The sequence below is a fragment of the Octopus sinensis genome, linkage group LG3 (genome assembly GCF_006345805.1).
Source record: "Octopus sinensis linkage group LG3, ASM634580v1, whole genome shotgun sequence".
Lineage (NCBI taxonomy): Eukaryota > Metazoa > Mollusca > Cephalopoda > Octopoda > Octopodidae > Octopus > Octopus sinensis.
The window spans coordinates 129,890,636-129,917,349 of NC_042999.1; the positions used below are offsets into that span (position 1 = coordinate 129,890,636).

General features: G+C 35.7%; 3 protein-coding genes across 7 annotated transcripts in view; 1 reads left to right on the forward strand and 2 right to left on the reverse strand.

The window, feature by feature from the left end:
- LOC115209309 (COP9 signalosome complex subunit 6) overlaps positions 1-14,575 on the reverse strand; it is a 29,657-nt gene extending 15,082 nt beyond the window's left edge. For 2 of the 3 annotated variants that reach the window (XM_036501322.1, XM_036501321.1), the window contains exons 1-2: positions 14,501-14,575; positions 6,606-6,843 (exon numbers count right to left, since the gene is read on the reverse strand). In XM_036501322.1, coding sequence (XP_036357215.1) covers positions 6,606-6,843; positions 14,501-14,560 — 298 coding nt within the window. In that variant the 5' untranslated portion in view covers positions 14,561-14,575. Of the gene's footprint in view, positions 1-6,605; positions 6,844-11,751; positions 11,791-14,500 lie in introns of those variants that run through there. The other variant, XM_029777650.2, reaches the window with a different exon arrangement.
- LOC115209681 (putative serine protease K12H4.7) overlaps positions 13,922-26,714 on the forward strand; it is a 22,542-nt gene continuing 9,749 nt past the window's right edge. The window contains exons 1-3 of the mRNA XM_029778157.2: positions 13,922-14,224; positions 19,574-19,755; positions 24,893-25,029. Of these exons, the coding sequence (XP_029634017.1) occupies positions 13,988-14,224; positions 19,574-19,755; positions 24,893-25,029 (556 nt within the window). The 5' untranslated portion in view covers positions 13,922-13,987. The remainder of the gene's footprint in view (positions 14,225-19,573; positions 19,756-24,892; positions 25,030-26,714) is intronic.
- Positions 22,992-26,714, reverse strand: part of LOC118762572 — a 6,697-nt gene continuing 2,974 nt past the window's right edge. Inside the window, exons 2-3 of one of the 3 annotated variants that reach the window (XR_004998324.1) lie at positions 23,731-23,814; positions 22,992-23,477 (exon numbers count right to left, since the gene is read on the reverse strand). Coding sequence is in view for 1 of the 3 variants with exons in the window: in XM_036501323.1 (XP_036357216.1) it covers positions 23,041-23,477; positions 23,731-23,839 (546 nt within the window). In the remaining 2 variants the exon portion in view is untranslated. Of the gene's footprint in view, positions 23,478-23,730; positions 23,971-26,714 lie in introns of those variants that run through there. The other 2 variants (XM_036501323.1, XR_004998325.1) reach the window with 2 other exon arrangements.

Sequence of the window (26,714 nt, forward strand, 5' to 3'; positions counted from 1 at the left end):
ATATTCTAAATTGTATTAGAACAAAAAAAAAAAAATACTCTTCAACAATACTGAAGATTTCAATCACCAACTCTTTACAACTGCTGGTATATTAAGCTGTATCCTCTTGTCACACAACTGAAGGACCCCTTTGGTCATGAATGACCATGGGATTGCACCTAGAAAGTTCCCCTCCAAGACACAAGTCTGGGCAAGGTTGTTTATGAAAGACCAGCAGTTGCCCATGCATACCAGTCTCCCCTCTCCACACCACTTATGTTCTCCAAGGGAAGGGCAAAGGCTAACACAGCTTGGCACCAGTGATGTTGCAACTCATTTCTACAGCTAATGTGAAATAAAGCATTTTGCTCAAGAACACAACACGGTCTGGGAATTGAACTCACTACTTCATGATTGTTAGCCTGACACTAATTACTGGGCCATACACCTTCAATGTCACACAACTAAGGCTACTATAATGGTCTCTGCTCCTCTAAACTTCCTGAATGTATGCTACTTTTGCTTGAATCACTTCATACATTTGTTTTCTTCTTCCCAAAACCAACAAATGAACATTAGAGTCTCTATACAATCTATTTCCTCTAGAATTACAAGCTTCTTGAATTTGTTTTACCTTGTATTACCTTCAATCTGCAACAACTAAAAATGAACATCAACTATAGAACTTTCTCCAGTTCCAAAAGAGTCTCAAAAGTCTATAAGCACTGCCTACAGTCTCAAAGAAATAGAATATTTAAGATTAATTTCAACTATTTAGTAATTCTTACTCATAAGTATTGACTAAAGCTGAACTAGTCACAGCAATTAATAAGAGAGAAAAGGAAGGGAGCAGTAAGTAAGATGAAACAAAAACGTTACCATTTGGAACTACTTTGAAAATAGTCAAGAGGAAAAACCCAATAGAAGACAAAACATTACGTACATACTTAGATCTTATATCAAGAATTTTTCATACTGATTTAGTTGTAACTCTGCTTCACCTATAACAACCATTATTACTTTCTCTTCTGTTACATATTGGACATATCAACATTTCTGTCTCAATCCAGCTCTTCTCCACCCTGTTTCTCTGGATTTATTCAATCTATGACATCTGTGCATGCCTTAACTACAGATGGTAGCAGTAGTTTGCTTACTGAACTGGTTGTTCTGGCTGTTGACAATCTGTCGCCTGCTCATCCACATAGTATCTAGTGACATTTGCCATTGATTCAATAAGTTCAGTTGCCATCCACCAGTTCACATCCACCATTCTGCAGCCTATAATTTCAATGTACACTGGCTCAAGTGGTTACAGGCTATTTAATCCACAGCTAGGATCCTGACAGGTGCTACTACTCAGGGGCAGAGTAGACCTGGGAACAATAATGACAAAAAGGTGGTTCCACACTCCTCAAAAGCCTGTAATTCCTAAACCAGATCCCCGTTACTGGATGCAGTTTAAAGTCATACTAGGATACTGCTGAAATACACTGCCTTTGTTTCACTTGATTTTTAAAACAATGAAGATTTAGAAAAATAACCTTATCATTATTAAGCTGGTGTTTGGAACACAAATTAACATCAAGTTTTGATAGGTTTTAAATCTGATTACTTGAAAATAGAAACTTTGTAGCATTTAATGAGAGGCAGTCTTAGGGAGGTTGGTAACAAAATAGTTAAAAATATGTCTACTTTTATCCAATATTTCTCTCAACATGAACCCTACAATTAAAAGGTAACCAAAGCATTTGAAAGAACTTCATTCTCAAACAAACCAGCATGGAAGATCATGCATAGTCATTCAACATAGCAAAAATAGCAACCAAATTTCCTTGAGTCATACCTATCTTTAAAAAACAGTCATATTGAATAAGGACATATCAACATTTCAGTTGCTGAGAAAAAAATGGTTGAAAATGGAATGTCTTTCATCATATGTCTGCCTCAAAAGGGCTGACCCAAGGCTTAATTACAACCAAAGTTTCAGATTTTTATCAAATAAGCACTTGCTATTTTATATTAAAATGAAGTGTTCCTATGTTCAGATTAATGAAATACAACTATGAAGTAATGTAATACAATTCTTATTCAGAAGGATTAAGCAAAAGGAAAAAAAAAACCTGAAATACAACTTTCTAATAAGCTTACAGTATTATCAGAATATCAACCTTGCCACGAAAATAAACTCTTTCAATATTTACATCTAGGCTGTATCAACATTTAACCATCTTATCCTTTTATTAAAACAATAAGGTGTAATTTGGAGGAATTTTAGCTACTATTTCTAGAAAATCAAACAATCATTCAGGAGCTCATTTATTGGCTAATATTAACAGCTGTTATCGAGAATATTGTGTAAATAATAGGCAGAAGCATGGCTATGTGGTTGAGAACTTTGATTCATAACCAAATAATTTCAGAGTCAGTCCAATAGTGTGACAACTTGGGCAAGTGTCTTCTATGGTCCCAGGTTGAGCAAAGCCTTGTGAAAGGATCTGGTAGAAAGATTGCCATATATATATATATTGAGTCAAGTAAAATCAAAATCACAATCAGAATCTCAATCAAATCAAAATGGAAATTGTAGTTGTGGCCGATGCTTGGCTCCCATGCTGGTGGCACACAATAAGCACTATTCATATGTGGGTCACTGCCAGTGCCGCCTGACTGGCTCCCCATGCCAATGGCACGTGAAAAGCACCATCCGAACGTGGTCAATGCCAGCCCCCCTGCCCCAACTGGCTCCTGTGCTGGTGGCACATAAAAAGCACCATCCAAACATGGCCGATGCCCATGCCGCCTGACTGACTCCCGTGCTGGTGGCACATAAAAAAGCACCAGCTGTAGAAAGTTTGCCAAATCAGATTGGAGCCTGGCGCAGTCTCCTGGCTTGCCAGTCCCCAGTCAAACCGTCTAACCCATGCCAGAATGGAAAATGGACGTTAAACGATGATAATGATGATGACACACACACACATATATTATATATACATGTGTTTTTATGTACATACATGTCTGTGTTTGTTTACATCAGTGGTCACTTGTACAAGAGTTACAGTTGTTCCTGTCATCAAATATCCAGTTTGCAATATCTTCAAGGTCATAAAAGATCTCTTACTTTAAAAGCATAAGAGTTAGCATCAGGGAAGGCAGTGAGTTGTAATACAATGCCTCAAATAACATATTCATACAGCTCATGCAAGCATGAAAAAAAAAACAGAAGTTGAATAAATGAATGAACAATATAACTAATGAAATGTTATTTCTTTGGTCAGATGTCTGTTATGAAGTCAAGAAGCAATAAACAAAGCAGACATACAAAGATCAATATTAAAAAAATATTGTTCAGTTATGCTAATAGTTTATGTTTTGTTTACACAGCATCCATTATTCACTCTGGAATATTATTAAAAAATGAACCATGAACTAGTTTAATGGCGAAGAGGAGAGTGACTTCCAGTTAGCAAGAGACTTCACTGCCTCTGGTAAGCAAGAGCAGCGGAAGAAGGTAGATCACAACTGTCTCGTAATACATAACATTTTTCTGACTAATTGCTGTTTCCAGAAATTATCCTCTCAGGTGATTAGTGTTGTTCTGTAACATATGAAACAATAATAACCACACTGCATCCACTTTCTTTCCTCAATCACTCCTTTGGCTATCTGAGGAGTGAAGTATATTTGATGCCAAGAGCAGCTGGCATAAACTAGCAAATCTCTGATAAATTAGCTAACTTGAAAATTAGATGAACTGGTAAATATGTGTTGTATGGTAAAAAGATGTTGTATTATCTTGATTTGGTAGAGATAAGACGATGGCGGTTGGGTAAATGCTGGATTGATGAGAAAAGGTTTGGAATGTCAATCAGATGGTAAGCATGGATATTAATCAATGTAGACAGTTTGGAATAGCAAATAATTCTAACATCAGAATGAGGCTTTGATGTCAACAACGACAACAATTTCAGACTGGCGAGGTAAGGTAAATGCCCTCAGTGCAGAAAAATAGCCATTGGTTGGTTGGAGAAGTTTGGAGATTAGAAGAAACCACAGATAAACTTAAAGAAATAAGGAGGAAAGACTTTAAGCTAGACTAAAGAAAGTCTTTGATATTCAAATCCAAGAGAAATGAGTGGATGATGGGTAGAGTGGATTCAACACATGCATATATGAAACTCTGTGTGGTCTTGCAGTGATGGATTAGAGATAACATCTCTTATATGTATTTCTATCCCACATGTGTCACTGTCAATGTATGAGTAAGTGAAGGCATTTTACTGAAGATACTCTACTACACACAACCATGAAGAATTGAAGAATTTTGTAACTATACAAAGTAGACTACTTAAAGGCTTTCCTATCAAGATAGAGCTTGATATTTGATTTTGGCTGCACTGGTCTAGCCTAGCATATACCTGCATTAGTCACCTTGAGAATACTGTAGTTGAGTGGGTTTCAAAAGATCAAGCCATAAAAACAATTAGTTTTGTTGGCCTAAAGAGGGAAGATATGCCCATAGCAGTTTTTATTATTATTACTATTAAATTTTAGCACTCTACCATCCTGTGTATATTCTGGACCCCGTACCTTGAAAGTATGCTCTGGCACTTCACCACCATGTCTCCCATCCCCTCACTGTCTTTCACTCTCTCCATCTGACTGGGTAACCATGCATCTCCTCTACAACAACACACCTGTTTGTCCTCATCCTTGTTCAATCTCTTTCCCTCTGACTGGGCAACCATGTAGCTCTTCTACACCAAGACACCTATTTGACACTCTAACCTCTCATCACCTGGCATAAGGCCACCTCCTACTATGGCCCCCTCTCAAAGGATCTTTGTCTTGCAAGTTACTTGGTGACCCAGCCAGTGCTAATGCATCCAGTCCACACTTTAGATAGGTTAGGGCATCTGCTAAAAAGACCATGCCAAAACAGGCCTTGTCAGTGCTGGTGCTATGTAAAAAATACTCCGTTCACTCTGTATGGTGGTTGGTGTTGATAAGGGCATCCAGCCATAAAAAACCCTACCAAAACAGACAGTGAAGCCTAGTGTAGTCTTCTGTCTAGCCAGCCCTTGTCAAACCGGCCAGTATGAAAAATGATGTATGATGATTGACTAAGAAGACCAGTTATGCTAACAGTTTATAGGTTTCGTTACATAGCACCCATTATTCACTCTGAAATATTATTCAAAAATGAACCATGAACTGGTAAATGATGAAGAGGAGAGGGACTTCCAGTTAGCAAGATACTTCATTACTGTTGCAGAGCAAGAGCAGGGGAAGAAGGTTGATCACTGCCTCATGACACAAAACATTTTTCTGACTCTTTGCTTGTTTCCAGGAATTATCATCTCAGGTGATTAGTTTTGTTCTGTAACATAGTAATCTTAGATAATGTTTATTCTTATCCCTATCAAGTTAGTGTTGACAGAGATACATGTCTGTGCAAATGATGCTTTGTTTTAAGAGACTCAGTTGTATTGAGATAATGAATAATTGTTCTGAAATGAATATCTGAACCAAAAACAGACCATGAAATGAGATATTTTATCGGCTTATATATATATAAGAAATGATAATTATAGAAAGTGACATTACTTATGAAAAAGTTTACACCCCACACACATAACTAAATAATTTTGAAGCAAAAAAAAAAACCCTGAAAAACCATAGTATTAGACTGAATGAAGAATAGTACACACTAATCACACAAATAGCTCTCAATCTATACTATATTCCTAATAAATCACGAAACCGAGACAATGTATGGAATTACATCTAGACATTTTTTTTTTTTACTTTTTAACGCAAAAGATAACTGAAATAATCAAATTACTTAAACATCTATTCGCAAAACATTTGTACAGAGTCAATAAGCAAAATAATGACAATACTATGAATGTCTCAGTAGAGAGAAAAAAAAAGAAATTGATCGACAACAATTACGTAAATCTATTATTTTTATTACCTAAAAATAAAATAAAAGATTGTGTTCCATTTTAAAAAAGACGGGAAACAAGGGACGTAACTCGAAGGATGTAAATCGTTTAGGCTAAATTTAGTTACATATCGTAATATTAAATCAGACGACTTGAAATTCAGATATTTAACGGTCAGATAAAAACTGGGGTGAAGTTAATAAATATATTTATCTAAATTAAAATGTCATTTTGAATATAAAAATAAATGAAAGGGTTTATTCTATTTACCACAAACTATACATTTTATGTTTATAGGCACACATGGCAATGCATACATAACAAGCGATGGAATTTATAAATATTTTCTTTTGAATGACAAGAAGCTATACAGAATATTGCATTAGCCCAAGATAACATGAAATAGTTATTATTAAACAATAAAAAAATAAGAGCAAAATCGCTTCATCAGTAAAGTAGACAGATAAGCGGGTAATATCTTTTCAATGTTTTTATTTTTTTTTTATCCCTTAATTATACAAGTGATAACAAAGGGGTTACAACTACATTATATTTACAAGAGAGAACAAAATAAAAACAAAGACATAGTTTAATAAAAAGCATGATAGAAGCAAATATTAAACATATAAAAAAAAACTAATGATATTTGAATGCCAGATCGATCATAATGTTAGTTACCTTGCATTGGTTTGCCTTCTTGCGCGCGTACTCTTGTCCAATGTTCAGAAATATTCATGATAACTAACGGATGTAAAGATACAGAAACACTTCCAGCTGTGCCAGCAGGAGCAATGACATCACATTCGTCACCATTCTCAACCTCCACACCGGTACCATTACTGGTGGACGGTTTGTCCACTTCCATTAAGCACGCCATCTTGTCATACACACGACAAAGTCGTGCACATAATGTTACCTAAAATTCGATTGAGGTATTTAGTTTCGTATTTAAATATAAAGTCAGATATATAAATTTATGGTTGACTAAGTAATACCAAATTACAATTCAATTTAAGAAAAAATATTTAAAAATTATTGTTATAAAATACATATTCTATATGCTGACATTTATAGTTTCATCTATTTTGAGATTTATTTCCTTTCAATCTAAAAATCCAAATAAATAAATAAACAAATAAATAAATAATTTTACAATGTAAACAACATACAGTTCCCGCTGGTCATAACAAAGCTTCTAAAACGGATTTAGAAAATTCGAAAGGTTGCCTTGATATAATGTTAGCACATCTAACATGCTCACAGAAGACGTAGGTTCAAGTCCTATCGACAGCTGCTGATTTATTTTCAATCCAACAGTCTACTTGCTATTATTTATAATTATATCTATTTCTAGTTCCACCGTAATAATGTTGACACAGTATTCGGTGTTTTAATACGGTATCCATGTTAAATTAGATATAATGATTATCTTTCGGTATTAACACTGCTTCCTTTGGACATAATTAATTTTTGATAAGCCTGCTAGCTATTTGTGACATCAGCGTCTGAAAAAATTCTGATATTGTAACATCAAGCTCTTACTAAGAAGAGCCAATAACCGAAATCACGTGCTAAAGAGAATTTCAGCGCCCATGACAGATGAATTTCGTCTGCTATGGTCTTGTATGTGATTTTAAGTACTAAGCACCCGTGAGAGGATCTCTCTCAAGGCTAATAGGGCAGTGTTTGGTGTTCTAACACAGTGTCCATGATAAGATGCATATAACCATTATCTTTCAGTATTGATTCTGCTTCTGTCGCTAATAATTTCTACATTATATATATATAAAAAGTTCATGTATTCTATGGACTTCCGGTAACTCATGCGTAATGATATACAGTGACCGGCCGGAGTTAGTTGAACCATACCTACACATGTGTGCCCCATTGACTTTGTTTCCTCATAACTTTCAGAATGTTTGCTAATGAAATTTTCTACAAGTATGCTTCAGATTGTGTAGATTCCAGTTATATCAGAATTTTTGAAATAAATTTTTCAAAACAAAAAATGTATCGTGTATCAGTATGTATGTCTGCTATCCCACCAATTTTTATTTTCATACTAGCTTAAGGTTACCCACTCTATGTGCGGGTAAGGGTATGGTTGTTACTTTCTGTTTCTTATCACCACATTACAAGTTCAAGGCAAAAAACATGAATTCTAAATGTTCACTTGAATGAAAGAAGATATTCTGACGTCGGGCGATGGATGTTTTTAGTTGAGAATGCGAGCGAAAACTGCCATTCTGTAGTTCGGGTGAGGCATCTACAATGATAAAGCTTGTGGCTGCCAAAATCTTTTTTCCATCAGGGTCACCATTTTATAATGGAAATTGAAGGCTTGTGATACCTGTGGAGTATCTCCTCCCATTACAATTGTTTCTGTAATCTTAAGGATGTGGAACTCGAAGAAGAAGCTTACAAACAGACATGGTAATGGCTACTGGCAAGATCTCTTACAAAATGGCGCTGGCTTCTTGTGCCTCACTACACGTGCATGCATGCATGTATGTATGTATGTATGTATGTACACACACATGTATCTGTGAGTGTATGTATGAATGTATGTGTTTTTTCACTAACAAGAAAAGTATGTTTTAGTTCTTGTAAACTTGTTTAACCTGAGGAAGAGAGCAGTGCCCATAGCTTTCTAGAGTCACTTATGCTGATGAAGTTGGCACAGCCGTGATTCAGTTTAAATAACTTCAAGTTGACAGCAATAGACAAAATGTGGACAGAGCAAGTTCCAGGGCTTTGCAGTATGGAAGATAAAGATTTTGGTAAAGTGTTTGGCTTTTGTGGATAAGACCTAATAGGAATGATGAGAAGAACAGCAGGAATAATTGTACTATCAGAAGAAAGACAGAGAAAAGATATAGTGTGTCAGCTGCAAGAAAGTGAAATGTATTAGCATGTAAAAGTTTGAGTTCGATTCCCAGACTGGACTGTGTTGTGTTCTTGAGCAAGACACTTTATTTCACTCCAGTTCTCTCAGCTGAAGAAACGAGTTGTGGTGTCAGTGGTGCCAAGCTGTATTGGCCTTTGTCTTTCCCTTGGGGAACATCAGTGTCATGGAGAGGGAAGGCTGGTATGCATGGGTGACTGCTGGTCTTCCATAAACAACCTTGCCTGGACTTTGTCTCAGAGGGTAACTTTCTAGGTGCAATCCCATGGTCATTCATGACCAAAGGGAGTCTTTACCTTTCTAGGGTGCTAACAACCAGAACCATTTTTTTAGGCTCCCAGGCAAATCAATGCTCTGGGACCTATATTTATGGGTGGCCAGTCACAGTGTACATAGATTATAACTAGCCCCTGTATACCTATGCTTTAAGACAACACTGAGTATTTTCTTACACAGAAAATATGTGGCTTAATGGTTAGAGTGTTGGGCTTGCAAACATAAGGTTTGACTCCTGAGATATATAATGCATTGTGTCCTTGAGAAAGGTGTTTATTTTGCACTGTTCCAGTTTATTCAGCTGAAATGAGCACCAGCTGGTACAGCTTCCCTTCTCTATCTCCAAGTGTTACATTTTGGATTTCCATTTGGGTCAAGAATGGGAGAGCCAAGAAAGTGCCTATGTCAACATATAACCACCTAAAACATTTAGTGGAAACCAGGGCCATTCTAAGAGAATCATAGGCCCCTGGGCAAAGCAATGCACTGAGGCCCCCTAGAGACATAACAACATAAATAGATTAGCATTGGACCCTTAGACTCATGGGACTCCTAGACAACTGCCTAGTGTGTTCATGCCATCTTAACTGATCAGGCAAATGATCAGGATTAAAGTATTTTCTGACACTGAAGAAGAATATTAATCATTGGAGAGCAGTTTTGCCTGTGTAATATATTTGTTGTCATCAAAAAGATCATCAGAGATTGTGGGAACTAGCATTTGTATTAAACTTGAATAGTGTGGCTGTGTATTATTCACATATGTTGATAATGTATATTGAAAAACCACATCTTTGTTATGCATAGTAACTGTGAGTTTTCTTGTCTCCTATTACAATTCTGTTCACATCTAGAATGCATTATAGAAATATAAAATGACTTCTGTACTTGACTGATAGTTAATCAATTGTAGAAAGATTTTGAAGTCAGAATATAAAAGGCTGTAAATAGTTTTATAGGCATTTGTCCAATGTTCAAATGCTTGTGTCTATCCATTGCTCTAAGTTGGTGTTGAAAAATTCTATGTTATATCCTTGTCACTGGACCCAATACTCTTCTTAGAACTACTGCACTTTGGAACCTTTTCCTTCCTCACATGTGTGTTCTAAAGATTAATGAGTCAAATATAATACAATCTGTATAAGTTTGTTTAATTGCAGATAAAAACACTTATTGATAGAGAATAGAAAGAACAAAATGGGAGTGGGAACATAACTGAGCAGAGTTGATAGAATGTGGATTGAAGAGAATCCAGTCAACAAACACTTTGGAGTGGTCTGACAGGAAGCTTCATTTTAAGACTAAAATTGCACTGACATAATGAAATCTTTTTTTATGTTATGTTTGTTCAAGTGTGTGGTTAAGAAGCTCCCTTTACCACCATGTGATTTCAGGTTCAATTGCATTGTGCAGCATATTGGACAAGTGTCTTCTACTATAGTGCCAGTTGCCAACCAATGCTTGTGAATGTACTTGGTTGATAGAAACTGCTTGGGGGCCCATTGTATATATGTGTGGAGGTGAGTTGACTCCCAGGTGCTATACCGCAGTGAACTAGGGAACAAACAAAACACATACATTAAGCATGTGAGATCAATAATATTTACAACACTAGCAATTCGTAATTGACTTTAATCTTATGTATGCATTGCTGTAGTATACCAGCAAATAATTTTTACACTATCTATATGTAGCCATAGACAGACAATACAGTTCATCCCCAGTTTGATTCTGGTATGTGATGTTGATAAGCCACAAAAATGGTGAAATATTAGTATCCATAACTGTTGGGTTTGATCAGAGGTAAGTTGCCTGGGCTGTCTATGACTTTTAGATGTTTTAACACTCAGCAAAATGAGTGAATCATTCTCCAGGTGTTATATCGCAGTAAACTGGTGAACAAAGAAAACACATACATTGAGCATGTGTGGTTGGTAATATTTACAAAACTAGCACTGTTTTTAATTCATTATTAAATATATATATATATACATGTGTGTGTGTAAAAGATTATAAAGGCCATATTTTTCAACTGATTGCACTGAAATTTTACACATAGGTAAAAGACATCACAGTGGGTGCATCATTTAAATTTCATAACATAATCATTAATTTCAAAGTGAGATTTGCCCTTTTTTAATCAAAATCTTGATGGAAAATCCGATTACAATAGTGCTTATTGGCTATCATTTTGTAAATCATGTACAAACAGTAGCTATGTTCATCCAGTCAGTATCAGAGCATTAATTGCATTAAGCTTTATAAGCAATTTCATGAAAGGACATATGTGATTGCAGTAAAAATTGATATCATTCTAGAATGAACTGTATTCGAACATGTGCATCCAGGCATGTCACTCTGTGTTTAATAAATAAGCTGACACAAAAGAGCAAGAAGACAAGACAGTTATTTTGAATAAGTAAAAATGAAATAAGATATTAACTTTAACGAATAGATGGCACTAATTGGCAATCAATTAACTGTGTGAATATTTTCTCACAACAAAATTCAGTTGACAGTAGAAAACGACAAATTGATTGATAATTGAGCATGGAAATTTAGGTGACAAATATCTAAACTTTAGCTAAGTTTCTTATATAAAACAGAAAATGAATGGTATTTTTTGATTTTTGTGTAACTCACTTGATTTGACATGTACATGACCATTCTTTATTCTTTAATTCCATTCCAACCAAAATCCAAATATATGGGAAACTACCACCTGTGTCATCTCTTGTGAAAGGTAGGAGAGTCCAGTTTGCTGGACATTGTTGTAGAGCTGAAAAAGAAGTAATTTCTACTCTTCTCCTCTGGAAGCCATCTACTCGCCATACCAGAGGGTGCACACTCTCCTACCCTGATGTAATCTCCAGGGATACAGGCATCCAGCAACAGGACCTCTGTAATGCCATGATGGACCGTGAAGTCTGGCGTAGCATGGTAAATTCCATTGTCTCGACCATGGTCGAACAATGATGATGATGATGATGAAGGAATATTAGCATCAACATCTCAAATTTTGAGTTATTTTTTTATCAGTAAGCATAATTGAATGATATTTTGGCAAATTTTTCTTATCATTTTTATGAATTTCACAGATCAAATTCATTGGTTACATTCTGAAAAAAGCACTATTCAGTCAGTTCTGGTAGCTTATTCATCCACAAGGTTTGCTACTTAATCAATCAACGTTGCATATTGTCAAACCCTATATCCAATTTGAAGTTTTCCAGTTATATAGACTTAAATAACTTTATTTATAAAGAATTTTCATTACTTCCAAATTAATATAAAGTAATTTTAATGCTGACATCCATTTTTCTCAAAGGAAGCCCAGTTTTGGCTGTCTTTCATTTTCAGAGATGTCCTAGAAACTGCTTCAATTTGCATGTTCTTTTTATTTAAATTTTGCACTTAAGTGTGATATTTCTTAGAAATACCCTTTACCTTTTGCTACCTGTCAGTGCACTGGTGTTTGCATCGATCATTTACATTTTATCGCAATTGCACTTTTGGTCAATAGAATATCAATTTTCTCAAAATACGTTCTGTCCACACGCGCCTATAGATGTGAATGCTCATTCACAACTGTCTGCATTCATGTACCATTTGGTGCTTACAATACCACTGCAAATAATTGTGTGCTTTAGCATTGAGGGAATTTTTTGTGTTGAAATACCATATTTAGTGCTTGCAAACAGCAACGAGGTAAATTTTTACTGATTTTTTAAAGATTCAATCAATTACAGATTTTCGATAGGATGCCTCAAAAAAGTAAGAGTCACATTGGTAGAAAAACAAAAAAATGCTTCTGTTTTGTGTTCCTTGCAGGCAAGCAAGACAGAAGAACAATGTGTACTTTGGCATGCTCGCAATGCTACTTCTTCTTCAACCACCAGAGCATCACAGACAGCTCAACATGCAGAACTCCAGCATGCTTACAATGCTGCTTCTACTGCAGTTGCCAGAGCATCACAGACAGAAGCTTAGACAGAAGTGGAATTACACTATTTTAGACTCCAGTGGGGGGGGGCTAGTACATATATATATATATATATATATATATATATAACAAAAAGAAAATATTCCCAACAAATCCCTGGATTGAAACTTTACCAAAGTATACTCCCATCCCCACAAGAAGGAAAAAATACAATGAAACCCACCCCACCTTCATGATTCACAAAGAAAATCAGAATCATTTGGACTAAATTGTGAAAACTGATCACTTATTATTCACAACAAATATTGAAACAACAATGCCAAACCATAAATATGCATAACATGGGCCAGTCAGTAATATAGTAATTCGATTCTTGATCAAATCACAGAACAGTAGTTTTTATAGGTTTTCCTTAAAATACTACTCTATTGAAAATTTGAAATATCACCTAATGAAGGATGCTAATTCTTTAAACTTATTTCATTGACTTCTTTTTGTAATTTTTTTTTTTTATATAGCTGTACTTTCAAACAGGCATAATGAATATAATGAAAAATATTGAATCCAGTCAAAAGTTAAAGGTTGAATGCCATTGGTTCAACAAATACCAAAGATATACATGTGTGAAAGAGAAAAGGAAAGAGAGAGAGAGAGAAAATAGAGAGATAGTGTGTGTGCTTTGATTTTTACTTTCGAGGAAATAAACTAAAATTTTTCTCCCTAAATGTCTAGTATTTCTTCCATACCATCTATAAAGTGTATGGAATTTTTATGTTTTAGAAAGTATATGGAAAGGTTTTGTTCAATTTTTAGTAGATAATTTAGTCTTTGATAACCTGCGACCTTTGTCACATGTTATGACTTAGGTCATGTGATCGCAATGTTGTTTTGTAATCATTTGTAAATAACTCGTGTTCTTGTAAGTTAAATGAAAACATGGCACTGCGAACGTCGGCCGCATTAATTCTGTTCCTACTTGTTTGTGTGGGAAACCTGTTATGTTACGCTTATATACCTAAGATTATAAATGGTCGACCAACGGGTGGGTTTTTAAAAGGATTTTTATTCCACAGGCAATTGCCCCACAGTATTCAAGACCCTGTTACTAATGAATTATGGTTCGATCAGAAACTCGACCACTTTGACCCTTCGGATACAAGAACTTGGAAACAGGTATAGATTTGATAACTTCTATTTAATATTTGCTTACAATCAAAAACAAGCAACAAAGATTATTCTATAGAATTATATGCACCCTAATAAGTGAAGAGCATCATATCGTATAAAGAAGCGTGCATGCCCTTTTATTTCCTCTTTTTTTAAATACATTTTTAGTGTTATCATCCATTTACTTGTGACAGTTGGCTGTATTTTCAGTCGGTTATATTATTTATTTATAAAACAGCTTTTTTAGTTGGATGAAATATAGAATTCATTTCAAGCAATTACCGTGTAATTTCTTTGTGTGAGAGTTCTAGCGCATGTTGTTATCTTGTGAGTAACGCTCATCTCCCAGCGAACTGACTACAGTCCACTTCATGCTTCACGCCTCTTTGTTATTTCACTATTAGCTGACTCGTCCTTGTTTTATATTACTCGAAAGCGACGTCTTCAGTGTTGTTTCCACTATCCAATGGGTTAAAGATTTTTTTTTTTCAATTAGTATAATCTAACAAATTATAATATCTATCTATATACTAGCCAATCAAGAACATTTTAATTACATATCGGATATCATTCCAAAGATTGTGTTTATAATTGGGCAATCCTTCGTAAGATTGTAAAAAATTGCAATAATCTGCTGTCGAATGAACTCCTATAGCTACAGGGTCACACGACTAACTAGAAATAGCAGCCCCTCCCTAACACGTGCGACTGTCTTAAAAAGAAAAAGACGTATTTAGATACAGAAGTACATGAATTCTGAAAATAAGACGTGATGGTCATAGCTTGAATGTCTTTGATAATAAGTTTGGTTTATTTCGACACTCTGGCCGACTTAGAACTAAACAACACCAAATGTTTTCAGGATCTCAGGGAGGCTATAATTTATCAAAGATGTGTGCGAACAAATTGGGAAAATGATCACCGTGCTAATGGAGATGCCTCTACATGACCTCTTGTCCTGTTAGAAATAGCAGTCAAGTCTCCGTTAGCTCACACCCTACTGTCTAAATAAAGGACACGATGGATCGGCTGGAATGCTTTTGGTCATAGCTTTGCTGAATCAAGTTTGACCTAGGGCTAAAAAATAACTTATGGCCGGACTACATTTGCACATTTTCTGGGGTAACTCCTTAATATCCGTTAACGGAAACATTCATAAAATTACATAAGTTTTTAAAAACCGTAATTAAGTCTCTTTTTATTCTTTTTCTTTGAGACGCTTTAAGGTACTTGAACGATTTAGATGAGAAAATGCACCAAGACTTAATAAAAGGACTTAGCTTTTCCTCAGTGTTGTCAATATCTTGTGACAGCTAAGGCAGCGAGCTGGCAGAGAAACGTTAGCACGCCGGGCGAAATGCTTAGCGGTAGTTCGTCTGCCGTTACGTTCTGAATTCAAATTCCGCCGAGGTCGACTTTGCCTTTCATCCTTTCGGGGTCGATTAAATAAGTACGGTTACGCACTGGGGCCGATATAATCGACTTAATCCGTTTGTCTGTCCTTGTTTGTCCTCTCTGTGTTAGCCCCTTGTGGGTAGTAAAGAAATAGGTATTTCGTCTGCCGTTACGTTCTGAGTTCAAATTTCGCCGAGGTCGACTTTGCCTTTCATCCTTTCGGGGTCGATAAATTATGTACCAGTTGGGTACTGGGGTCGATCTAATCGACTGGCCCCCTCCCTCAAAATTTCGGGCCTTGTGCCTAGAGTACAAAAGAATATCTTGTGACAACCAAGGCGGCGAGCTGCCAGAATCGTTAGCACACCAGGCAAAATGCTTAGCGGCATTTCATCCGGCCTTACATTCTGAGTTCAAATTCCGCCGAGGTCGACTTTACCTTTCCTCCTTTCGGAGTCGATAAAATAAGTACCAGAAAGACTTCCGCCCTCCCCCCACACACACCCATTTCTCCCAAATTTGTTTATTAAAAAATTTTTTTTTTAAATTTTTTTTCGGAATCATAATCTCCGTATTTTTTTCGCAGATTTTGAGAGAAAAAAAATTCTGAAAAAAGTTTAAAATGAATGAAATGGGGTGGGGGTTGAATAAAAGAAGTGCTAACCTAAGATTCTGTTTTGGGTGTGAACGTGTTAAAGGTCATATACATAGTTTGAAAGCCATTGTGCTACAATACCTTCCAAAGTCTCTTGAAGAAAAAAGATAAAAAGAGACCTAATTATGGGTTTTTAATGATTTAGTGCATCTTTTAGCATTTATTAATAAATTACTTTTGGATTGACAGTGTTTTATTTCAATGCCATACTGAATTATGAAATATATCTGTAGATAATAATAGCTTCAATTTTTGGCATAAGGCCAACAATTTCGGGGGAGGGTGTAAACCGATTACATTGACCCCAGTACTCAACTAGTACTTAGTTTTATTGACCCCGAAAGGATGAAAGGCAAATTGGTATTCGAACTCAGAACAGGAAGGTAGGTGAAATACTGTGAAGTGTTTTACCCAGCATGCTAATGATTCTGCCAGCTTGCCACCTTATATCTGTTAATAATAACAAATCAAAAATCTAATTCTTAATTACACTGCAATGGCAAACAATCTGGCTGTTGGACAGCATCAAAAAGGAGAAAACTTTTATTCTGTAGCTCCAAACAAACAAGATACTAGCAATAATTTGACAAAGTGAAAGTGGAACGCTATAATCGAAGATTGCCCCTCATCCCTTTAAGATAGTGAGACCAAACAAAATGAGGGAAGGTGTTGTGAGATCAGTTCTTGGAATTTTTGTTTTCACAGAATTGAGAAGAGCAGCGGTGACCATGTTACAGATTTATCTCACTTATTCTAGCTGGGAGAAAAGAAACATAGTGCCAGTTGTGATTTATTGTTGGACAAAATGCTTAGCAGCATTTCTTTTGGTTTCAAATTCCATCATTTACTTTTTGGGATCAATAAAATAAGTACCAGTTGAGTTCAAATTCCATCATTTACCTTTTTGGGATCAATAAAATAGGTACCAGTTGAGCACAGGGATTGATGTAATCGATAGTCCCCCCACTACATTTCAGGCCTTGTACCTATAGTAGAAGGAATTATTGTCATCATGATTTTTATGTTTGTTTCTCATGGGTTGTCATGGTCTGTTCTTATTAAGAGTTACTGTCCTCTTAGAGAGATCAGTGGCCCATGTCTCATATATACTGATTTTGTCATGGTTTTACAGCTGGGTGCCTCTCCTAGTGCCAACCACTTCATAGAATGTACTGAATATATTTTACTAGAGAAGTTATCTTGTCTTCTACAAAACTAGAGTCTTTACTGTAATGTCACCTTTCAGTCAAGGCAAACATGAGTGAGAAGGTGAATAGAAGAGAGATGTGATGGAGTGAGAGCAAAGGTAAGAGGATAAAAGAAGAGAGAGAATGTGGAGAGAAATAGTGATACAAGTGGGAAGAGAAACAGCAATAGGCAGCTACATATTGGTTGTTGGTAAGGAGACTGGATAGAAAAAACAGCATGAGCAGTGGTAAGGGAAGATGGTGATGAGGGAGTAATGGAAAAGGGAAGAATGTGAGAAAGAGCGTGAAAGATTGAAATATAAGGTTATTATGTAATTATTACATGTCACTGCATATACTTAGCATGTATTTATACTGCTGCAATATCCTGTTATTGAGGCATTGTTTTATTGCCTCATATCCTTCTTGTTAATCCTTACCTATTTTTCAAGTAAGGGATGTTTTATTTCACATGTTTTGAAGGTACAAAGCCAGCGGACAGTAATTGGTTGGCAGATGAAATGATATTCATGTCACTGCTTGTAGCTTGCAATTTTCAAACAAATATGTATGCATACACACATATGTGTAAGACTAGTGTAGGAGTTGCTAGGCACAAGCATGGCTGTGTGGCAAGAAGTCTGCTTCCAACCACATGGTTCTCAATTTTGGGTAACCATCTTCTACTATAGTCCCCAGTCCAACCAAAGCCTTGTAAGTGAATTTCGTAGATTAAAACTGAAAGAAGTCTGTTGTGTATGTATGTGCATGTGTGTTACTATCTCCTTAGCTTAGCATTGTAAGATAGTTGTAAATGAGTGTCATCACAATGCAAGCAGTGTCCTTTCATCATCATCATCGTTTAACATCCGTTCTCCATGCTAGCATGGGTTGGATGGTTCGACCGGGGATCTGGGAAGCCAGAAGGCTGCACTAGGTTCCAGTCTGATCTGGCAGTGTTTCTACAGCTGGATGCCCTTCCTAACGCCAACCACTCTGTGAGTGTAGTGGGTGCTTTTTACGTGCCACCTGCACAGGTGCCAGGCGAGGCTGGCAACGGCCACGATCAGATTGGTGCATTTTACGTGCCACCAGCATGGAAGCCAGTCAAGGCGGCGCTGGCATTGGCCACGATTCGGATGGTACTTTTTACGTGCCACCGGCATGGAAGCCAGTCTAGGCGGCGCTGGCATCGACCATGTTCAGATGGTGCTTTTTACGTGCCACTGGCACGGAAGCCAGTCAAGGCGGAGCTGGCATCGGCGACGATTTGGATAGCGTTTTTTACGTGCCACCGGCACGGAAGCCAGTCAAGGAGGCGCTGGCATCGGCCATGATTCGGATAGTGCTTTTTACGTGTCACCGGCATGGAAGCCAGTCTAGGTGGCGCTGGCATCGGCCACGTTCAGATGGTGCCTTTTACGTGCCACCGGCACAGGGATCACAACTGCAGTTTCCATTGATTTTGATGTTGGTGTACTTGACTCAGTGGATCTCCTCAAGCACAGGGTCGAAATGGTGTTTCTTCACTTGCCACCTGCACAGGAGTCAGTCCAGCGGTCCTGGCAACTGCCGGGTGCCAGTCATAGGATTGGTTCAATTTCGATTCCGATTTCACTTGCCCCAACAGGTCTTCGCAAGCAGGGTTTAGTGTCCAATGAAGGGAGGTTGGCATGGGTGCCTGTCGTCGGATGAGGTTCGATTTCGACTTCGCTTGCCTCAACAGGTCTTTGTGTGTCCAAGGGAGGAAAGACATGCATAAGTGGGCTGGACTCACTTGTCCTGCCGGGTCTTCTCACGCACAGCATACTTCCAAAGGTCTCGGTCGCTAGTCATTGCCTCGGTGAGGCCTAACGTTCGAAGGTCGTGCTTCACCACCTTGTCCCAGGTTTTCCTGGGTCTACCTCTTCCACAGGTTCCCTCAACTGCTAGGGATTGGCACTTGTTTCCAATATTCTGTGAAAATATTACTTTTCTTGCAAATAGATGAGAGTTGGTGACAGAAAGGGCATCCAACCATAAAAAATTTACCTAGTGACATTAATAATTCAATTTCATAATTTTTTTTTTTATTGATACATTTTTAAATATTTGTTTATATTTAATTCTTTATTCTAGCGATATTTTATAAACAAATCATACTTCAAGCCTGGTGGTCCAATATTTCTAATGATTGGTGGAGAAGGTACAGCTGATCCAATATGGATGTCCACGGGAGATTGGGTCGAAAATGCCAAGAAGTACAATGCTTTCTGTATCCAAGTGGAACATCGGTTTTATGGGAAAAGTCATCCAACTGAGTAAGTTGTCAGATTTCCAACTTTATGAGTTTTAGTCTCTTTGAATCTTTCCCTGCTTAACCCTTTAGCATTTAAACTGACCATATCTGGCCAAAATATTCTACATGTTCTGTGCTCAAATTAACCAGATCTGGCCTCTCACACCTACCTTATAATGCCACTATTAAAATAAACAATCTCATCATCAAAATCTTAAAGCTATGAGAAAATGCATGATTAATTCAATGTGAATAAATAAGCAGTACATTTCACAGAATAATCTGAATGCTGAAGGGTTAAACTATATGAAGATATCTAACCTGGACAATATAACTTAACTATATATATAGAATATAGATAACCTGTTAACAGATTATGTTTATTCTCAAATATGTGCGTGTGAGTGTGTGATGCTTTTCTTAACATTATCCACTTTACAATGTGTACTGGCTGCTTTTCTCATGCCACTGGCACTAGTGAGATTGCTATGCAGCATGCAAGCCTACAGAACCCAAGGGGTGGGGCTATCAGAGAGAGTTAAGGTTTGAGAGAAATAGGTAGAATAGAGCTAGTTCTTGTTATTGGGAAGCTACATGACTACTCACATTTAGGAGAGTGAGAAACAAATTAGTAGTAATTGCAAAGATATATATATATATATATATATAGTATTTGTAATATCTCATCTACATAAAATCTCTAGCATTTAAACTGGTCATATCCAAAGTTTTCTACCTGTTTTATTGTTCAAACTGGATTTATCAAGCCTTTCACATGTATCCTACAATGCCATCATAAAAATAAATAGCCACATCATCAAAATCTCAGTTATAAGTTAATGCATGATTAATTCAAAACAATCTGATTAAATAAGCATTATATTTGCCAGATTAATCTGAATGCTAAAAGGTTAATGCTTGGTCATAATGAGTATGCAGTTACATGCGAGATAGGTGGGATACTGATAATATAAATGAGTACATGTGCTGGAATAGTTTGGGAGATTTTACAAATCATCATCGTCATCGTTTAATGTCCGCTTTCCATGCTAGCATGGGTTGGGTGATTTGACTGAGGTCTGGCGAACAAGATGGCTGCACCAGACTCCAATCTGATCTGGCAGAGTTTCTACAGCTAGATGCCCTTCCTAACGCCAGTGACCAATAGAAATTAAATTGTCTTGTCATGTAAAAATCCAAAGTGAAATTTATGTATATTTTGGTTCTCATGCCAGAAGAGAGATTCTTGTGACAGTTATAATCTGAGGAAGACATAAGTCAAAGTAACTCAATATGATCTAAGAACATTGGGCCACAGTATTTTAGGTACACTGAATAAAAGGATGTTAATGGCAGTTTAATTTTAAATAATAGAATTATTATATTTACTGTCATCTCCATTTTCCTACTGACATAAGTTGAACAGATTTACAATGTAGTATCCTTTCAAGTGTATTGACTCATGGTATATTTAATGTTTATGGACACTTGGTTAAATGCTTCAGGAATTTTCTTTAGAATCAAAAGTTTCTGTGTTTGATCCCACTGTGCTACAACTTAGGCAAATGAATTCTAGTAAAGCATTGACTCAACTCAAGCTTTGTGTGTGAACTAGAAAGCTCAACCAAGCCATATACAGTGTCATGCTGAATCTTCCTGAAGGCTAGTTAAGGATATATGTGTCTGTGAAATTCTCAACCATTTACACAGTAATACAGAATAGACACTTCTATTGATTGAAAACGATAATATTCATTAGACACAAGATTCATTCATAATGTCCATGGTTTACATTTCTCCAAGGTTTCATATTTCATTGACTACTTGTACTTTTTTCCTTCAGTTTTTTGATTTGAAACATTCTTCCTTCCTTTTTTTCTTTTCATGAATAATGAAGGAATATTGTAATTAATATAATATAAACATTATTGTTCACTTGAGAGTTTATATATTTGTATCAAATAAATTATTTTATTGTTCTAATCCTAATTTTTGCTGGATATGTTCATCAGCTCTAGTTTTAGTTTGTTAAATACACTCATTGAAAAAGCTATCTGAAAACAATTAATTACAGATTCATTATGACTGAGATAAAATATACACAAAATACTGATGCATACCCATACACACACATATGCATACACACTGATCCATCGGTTTAATTAAAGATAATAAAGGACCATTTCTATAATAGTATTATTTTTGTTGGTAAAATCAATCAGAAAACCTCTTAGTTCAAATCCCACCAAAATCATCTATCTTTCATTCTTCTGAGGTCAATATAATTGATTGCTCTTAATCCACCAAATTTGCAGTTCATGTGAAGATCATTTTGCCACAATATTGGTTTACTGTTGGTCACTAAAGTAACATAAATAACAGAATAAAAATATTTATCTCCTTGAACATTTGGCTGATTTTTCTGAAAAATTCTTTATACATTTCATACATTTTGGGGTTTAAAAGCGAACAACAACTTGTACTCTTCTAAAAGTACAGCTTTTGTTCTTAGGAAATGGAAAGTATATGATGAAAATCTTTACCACTTAAAAACTGTTTTATCAATAATTTTCATAATGTTTTCAAGTCGTCATGAATGAAAACTGTAGGAATAATACATACATATATATATATTTATACAGGGGTTGGACAAAATAATGGAAACATCTTAGAATTTCAAACAAATTTATTTTAATATGGAGTAGGACCACCTTTGGCAGTAATTACAGCTTGAATTCTACAAGGTATGGACTCGTACAAAGTTTGAATTGTTTCCAAAGGAATTTTTGTCCATTCTCCAGCTAAAACGGTCTCCAGTTCTTGTAGTGATGATGGTGGGGGATATCGATTCCTTACTTGTTTTTCTAAAATAAACCATAAATGTTCAATAATATTGAGATCTGGGGACTGTGGTGGCTAGATATGTTGAATTTCGCTAGAATGTTCCTCATGCTATTCAGTAACAACTTTAGCTGTGTTAATTGGTGCATTATCATCCTGAAAGATTGCGTTTCTCTCCAGAAACAGTTCCGCAACCATAGGGTGAATTTGATCAGATAAAATGCTTAAATAGTCTTGACTATTAATTTTGCCATGAAGAGAAACCATTGGGCTGGTGGATTTCCAAGATATAGCACCCCCAGATCATCACAGATCCTCCTCCATGTTTAATAGTTGGAAGAAAGCAGTCTGGATCAAATGCTTGTTTTGGCTGTTTCCACATGTATACTCGGCCAGTGGTCGGAAATAAGGTAAAGGATGACTTGTCCGAGAAAATAACATTCTTCCACTTCTCTAGGGACCAATTCTATAGGTTTTTACTCCACTCTAAACACTTTGCAATGTTTGTTTTTGCAAGGAGTGGTTTTCTGATTGCAGCCCACCCATGAAATCTAGCTTTGTGCAGCACCCAGCGAACAGCTTTTGTGGAAACTGGGTTCTCAAGATGGTCATTAAGCTTGGGAGCTGTACTTTTGTGATCCTTTGTAACAATTCGCATGAGAGTCTGACGGTCCATATCTGAAAGTTTTGGTTTTCTTCCGGAGTTTTGTTTCAATGAGGAGATCTTTTCCTCTTTCTCAAAAGCTGTTATTACTTTCGAGACAGTACTTCTTGATACACCACACATTTCGGTTGTTTTCGTTATGCTAGCACCTACGATACAAGCACCAACAATTTGACCTCTTTGAAAGTTCAATATATCTGTCATTCTAATGAATTTTAAATACCTTTTTCTGATGACATCTGAAAAGAAACAGCAATTTTAGCAAAACGTATTAAGCAACACTAATAATAAATCCAAAGACATAAAAATAAAGAAGCTTTCAAATCCCAAAACAAAAGCTTTTGATGGTTTTATAGACATTTCAAAATTATGATGTTATGAAACTAGGTGGTTCCATTATTTTGTCCAACCCCTGTATATATATGTTATATGAGACAAGGCATAAATAATGGTCATTACATATTTTTCTTTATTGTAGTAAATTTGACTTACAACTGTTTCCAGTAGTCGTTATAGGTTCATTCTTGATAGGTTTACTCAATCGGCCAATTGATTGGTTCTGTAAAATTGTTTGACCTAAATATATTAATGCTACTTTCATCAGTCATTTCTGATTATAACAAAGCAGATCACTGAAGGAATTGTACAGGTATGGGTGGGGAGAGAAGAAAAATAATAAAAATCAATATAAGGTAAGTAGAAGAGGGATAAAGAGGAAAGGGAAAAAGAAGTGATGATTTGGAAGAGATGGATTGTCTCTCACTAATAACTTTATATATATCATCATCATCATCATTTATATATATGTGTGTATATATATATATTTATGTGTGTATATATATGTATTATTTATGTATGTATGTGTGTATATATATGTATTATTTATGTATGTATGTGTGTATATATATATGTATATATGTTTGTGTGTATAAAGAAGACTGCCATATATATGTGTATATTTGTGTGTGTGTGTCTGTCTATCTGTGTCTGTACCTCACCATTGTCACCATTGCTTGACAACCAATGTTACTGTACTTACATTCCCATAACTTAGCGGCTCAGCAAAAGACACCGATACAATAAGTACTTGGCTTACAAAGAATAAATCCTGTGGTTGATATTTTTGACCAAAGGCGCTGTTCCAGCATGACTGCAGTCACATAACTGAAACAAATAAGACAATAAAAATATCTATACTATTTTAATCCTGAGCAAGGTTGGGTATCTCTGCTAGTATATATATATATATATATATACGTTTATAAATTCCATAAGCATTCATTTGAAGTGTTTTGATTTAATATAAAGAAAGATAGACATTGTCATTAGATGATTCAAAGTTCCAGATTGTAACTATCTGCTGTCTTTATCTTTATTTTATAAGTAGTGTTCTTAAGATCAAAATTGCATTATAATTTAATTTAATCTGGTTATAACTTAATGAACTCAAAATATTTTAGGCATATCATATTTAAAATGGCTAAAATATGGAGTAGATTGATAGAAGGACTACATTTGTGATGTTCTTGATTTTGAAAATAAGGAATAATTTTGAAGTTAAAAAGAACCTGTTGAATTATATGAGTAAAGAATTTTTGTAAATTAATCAAAATTTGTGAAATATAATTACTTTTATTTTATTTACATATTATAGGGACATGAGCACTGAAAACCTTAAATATTTAAGTAGCATGCAAGCACTTGCTGATTTGGCAAATTTCCGACAGAACATTTCTCCTCAATTTGGTTTTACAAAGAATAAATGGATATCTTTTGGTGGTTCCTATCCTGGTAAATAACAGCTTTATATTTTTGAAAGAACTTTCTATAAAATGTTAATCATATTCTCATGACTTATTAAATATAATAGAAGTACATAGGAAAAGTGAATCTGAAATATTGCAACAAAATATCTGAGACAATAACCCTGTCCAATTAGTGCTGCTAATCTAGTTACAATGTAATTTAGTGAAACCTTGCTTAATTTTATTATTGTCAGTTTGTTATTGTTTAGCCTCAGTCAACTCTAATGAAGAAGCCCTATGATCAAAAAAACTGTTTTAAGAAGGACAACATTATATAGTGGAAGGAAGGGGGTCAATGGGCCACACACCTCAGAATAGATGGTGTGCTCAGCTGTACCTTGTAGTCATGACTGCAATGGTGTTGCTGCATAGAATGGCCAACAACACTTGGTGCAGCAGCCACTCCACTTCACACCACTTTTATCCTGATTTTGCAGAGGAAATTGGTAGTGCAGGATCCAAGGACATCTAAGGTCTCAACAGCAACTGGAACAAACTGATAGATGCCAATCAGGCTCCTGTATTTATTTATTTTTTTATCTTCTGTATTGTGTGTGGCAATACCCTATCATTTAAAACATGACCAGCTGTAGAAACTTTGTCAGATCAGATTGGAGCCTCAGTCAAACCATCCAACCCATGCGGACGTTAAACAATGATGACGATGATGCTGAATATGCTCCTTTGTCACTTCTATTATAGCTTTGAAAGAAAATCTGTAAAATCAAACTGCACTCTTCAAAACTTACACTAAAAATAAAGGCAAGGTGAAATTACTACCTGTTTTTATAGCAAGTTGATGCAGTAGTTTATCCCACCCCCCTTCAACCTTTAGTTCATGCAATTGAAAAAACTGCGTTATTTATGGGATGACCCAATATATATATATATATATATATATATATATAGATATATATATATATACATATATATACATATATATACATATATATATATATATATATATATATACATATATATAATATATATATATATATATATATATATACATATATATATATATATATACATATATATAATATATATATATATATACATATATAATATATATATATATATACATATATATACATATATATATATATATAATATATATATATATATATATATATACATATATATACATATATATATATACATATATATACATATATATATATATATATATACCGGAAACTACCCCCTCCCCCACTAGCACCTATGTAGGGTTTATCTGAACATATAGCGCAAAAATTGTGAAAAGTATGCAGGTTGTAGTCTAGAGTTTCCATATGAAATCTGCCAAATGCAAGCTTTCTTTTCAGTACATGACACTGCTGTCCCTCGTCCCAGGGTCTCTGATGCCCACACCTCCCAAACCCTCAGAGTTGGCACGCTCAACGTTGGCACATTGAAAGATAGGTCTGGAGAGATTGTAGAGCTGCTTGAACGGAGACGTTGGATGTATGCTGTATCCAGGAAGTAAGGTGGAGAGGAGGTTCTGCTAGGCTCCTCACGGGCAAGGAACACAGGTACAAGATTTTCTGGGCAGGGAACATTGACGGTGTCGGGGGCGTGGGTATACTTCTCGCGGAGAAATGGATAGGTAAGGTAATCGAGGTAGTCAGAATAAGTGACAGAGTAATAAAATTAGATTAGTTCTTCACCATA